Raw genomic sequence first — 811 nt, 5'->3', positions numbered from 1 at the left:
GCCACACAGTGACCCCAAACACCGTGGCTCTGCGGGGAGCTGCACCCTGGCAGAACATCCCTTGGGACCATGCCCTTATCCCCCAAGAGCGCTCTGCCTCCTGCCCAGCCCCTTCAGCACTTTCCCAGCTGGATCTGGTTAAATACCCCATGGGAGCACAGCAGAGCCTGGCACACCCTGCCCTCGCTCCACATCCCAAAGTCCGTGGATGCCCTATTAAAAAAACAACCCACGTGCAGTTTTCTGCTGCATCCCTTTTGTCCTATGCTGCAAGAGGTTGAGGTAGAACTACCTGGTCTTGTCACTCGCCCTGCAAGAAGTAGTTCAGGCAGGCTGTGGGCTTCCCTAGGCTGTCTGTGCTCCCACGACTGGAGCTGCCGCCCCCCAGACCCCAGCCAGCCACCCTTCTGTGCCTCTTTCTGTACAGTGTTCATCACTAGGAGGGGACAGACTTCTCCTGGGGCTGCAGCGAGTGGGGTTTTGCAGGAGACCCTCCCAGCCAGGTTCTTGTCTGGCCCCCCCGACTGGAGCTGCACCCCCCCAGCCCGCAGCCAGCCACCATTCTGTGCCTCTTTCTGTACAGTGTTCATCACTAGGAGGGGACAGACTTCTCCTGGGGCTGCAGCGAGTGGGGTTTTGCAGGAGACCCTCCCAGCCAGGCAGGGAAAAAATGGCAGCTCTGTTATGAGCAAACCTCCCCTGGCTGATGGAGGGGGCTCACCCACTGGTCCCTGCGCTTGCAGCACCTGCGTCTGTCGCTAAACGAGAGCGGGCAGTGCCACGTGCAGCACCTCTGGTTCCAGACAATCTT

General features: G+C 59.8%; 1 protein-coding gene across 1 annotated transcript in view; it reads left to right on the top strand.

Moving 5' to 3' along the window:
* Positions 1–811, top strand: part of LOC104499980 (SH2B adapter protein 2-like) — a gene marked incomplete at its 3' end in the record, with an annotated part of 13,974 nt that overhangs the window by 12,251 nt on the left and 912 nt on the right. The window contains exon 9 of the mRNA XM_010143565.1: positions 744–775. Coding sequence (XP_010141867.1) covers positions 744–775 — 32 coding nt within the window. The remainder of the gene's footprint in view (positions 1–743; positions 776–811) is intronic.

The sequence above is a fragment of the Buceros rhinoceros genome, unplaced genomic scaffold (genome assembly GCF_000710305.1).
Source record: "Buceros rhinoceros silvestris isolate BGI_N320 unplaced genomic scaffold, ASM71030v1 scaffold36860, whole genome shotgun sequence".
Lineage (NCBI taxonomy): Eukaryota > Metazoa > Chordata > Aves > Bucerotiformes > Bucerotidae > Buceros > Buceros rhinoceros.
The sequence above is the reverse complement of the archived record's forward strand: the minus strand, read 5'-3'. Positions and strand labels throughout refer to the sequence as shown.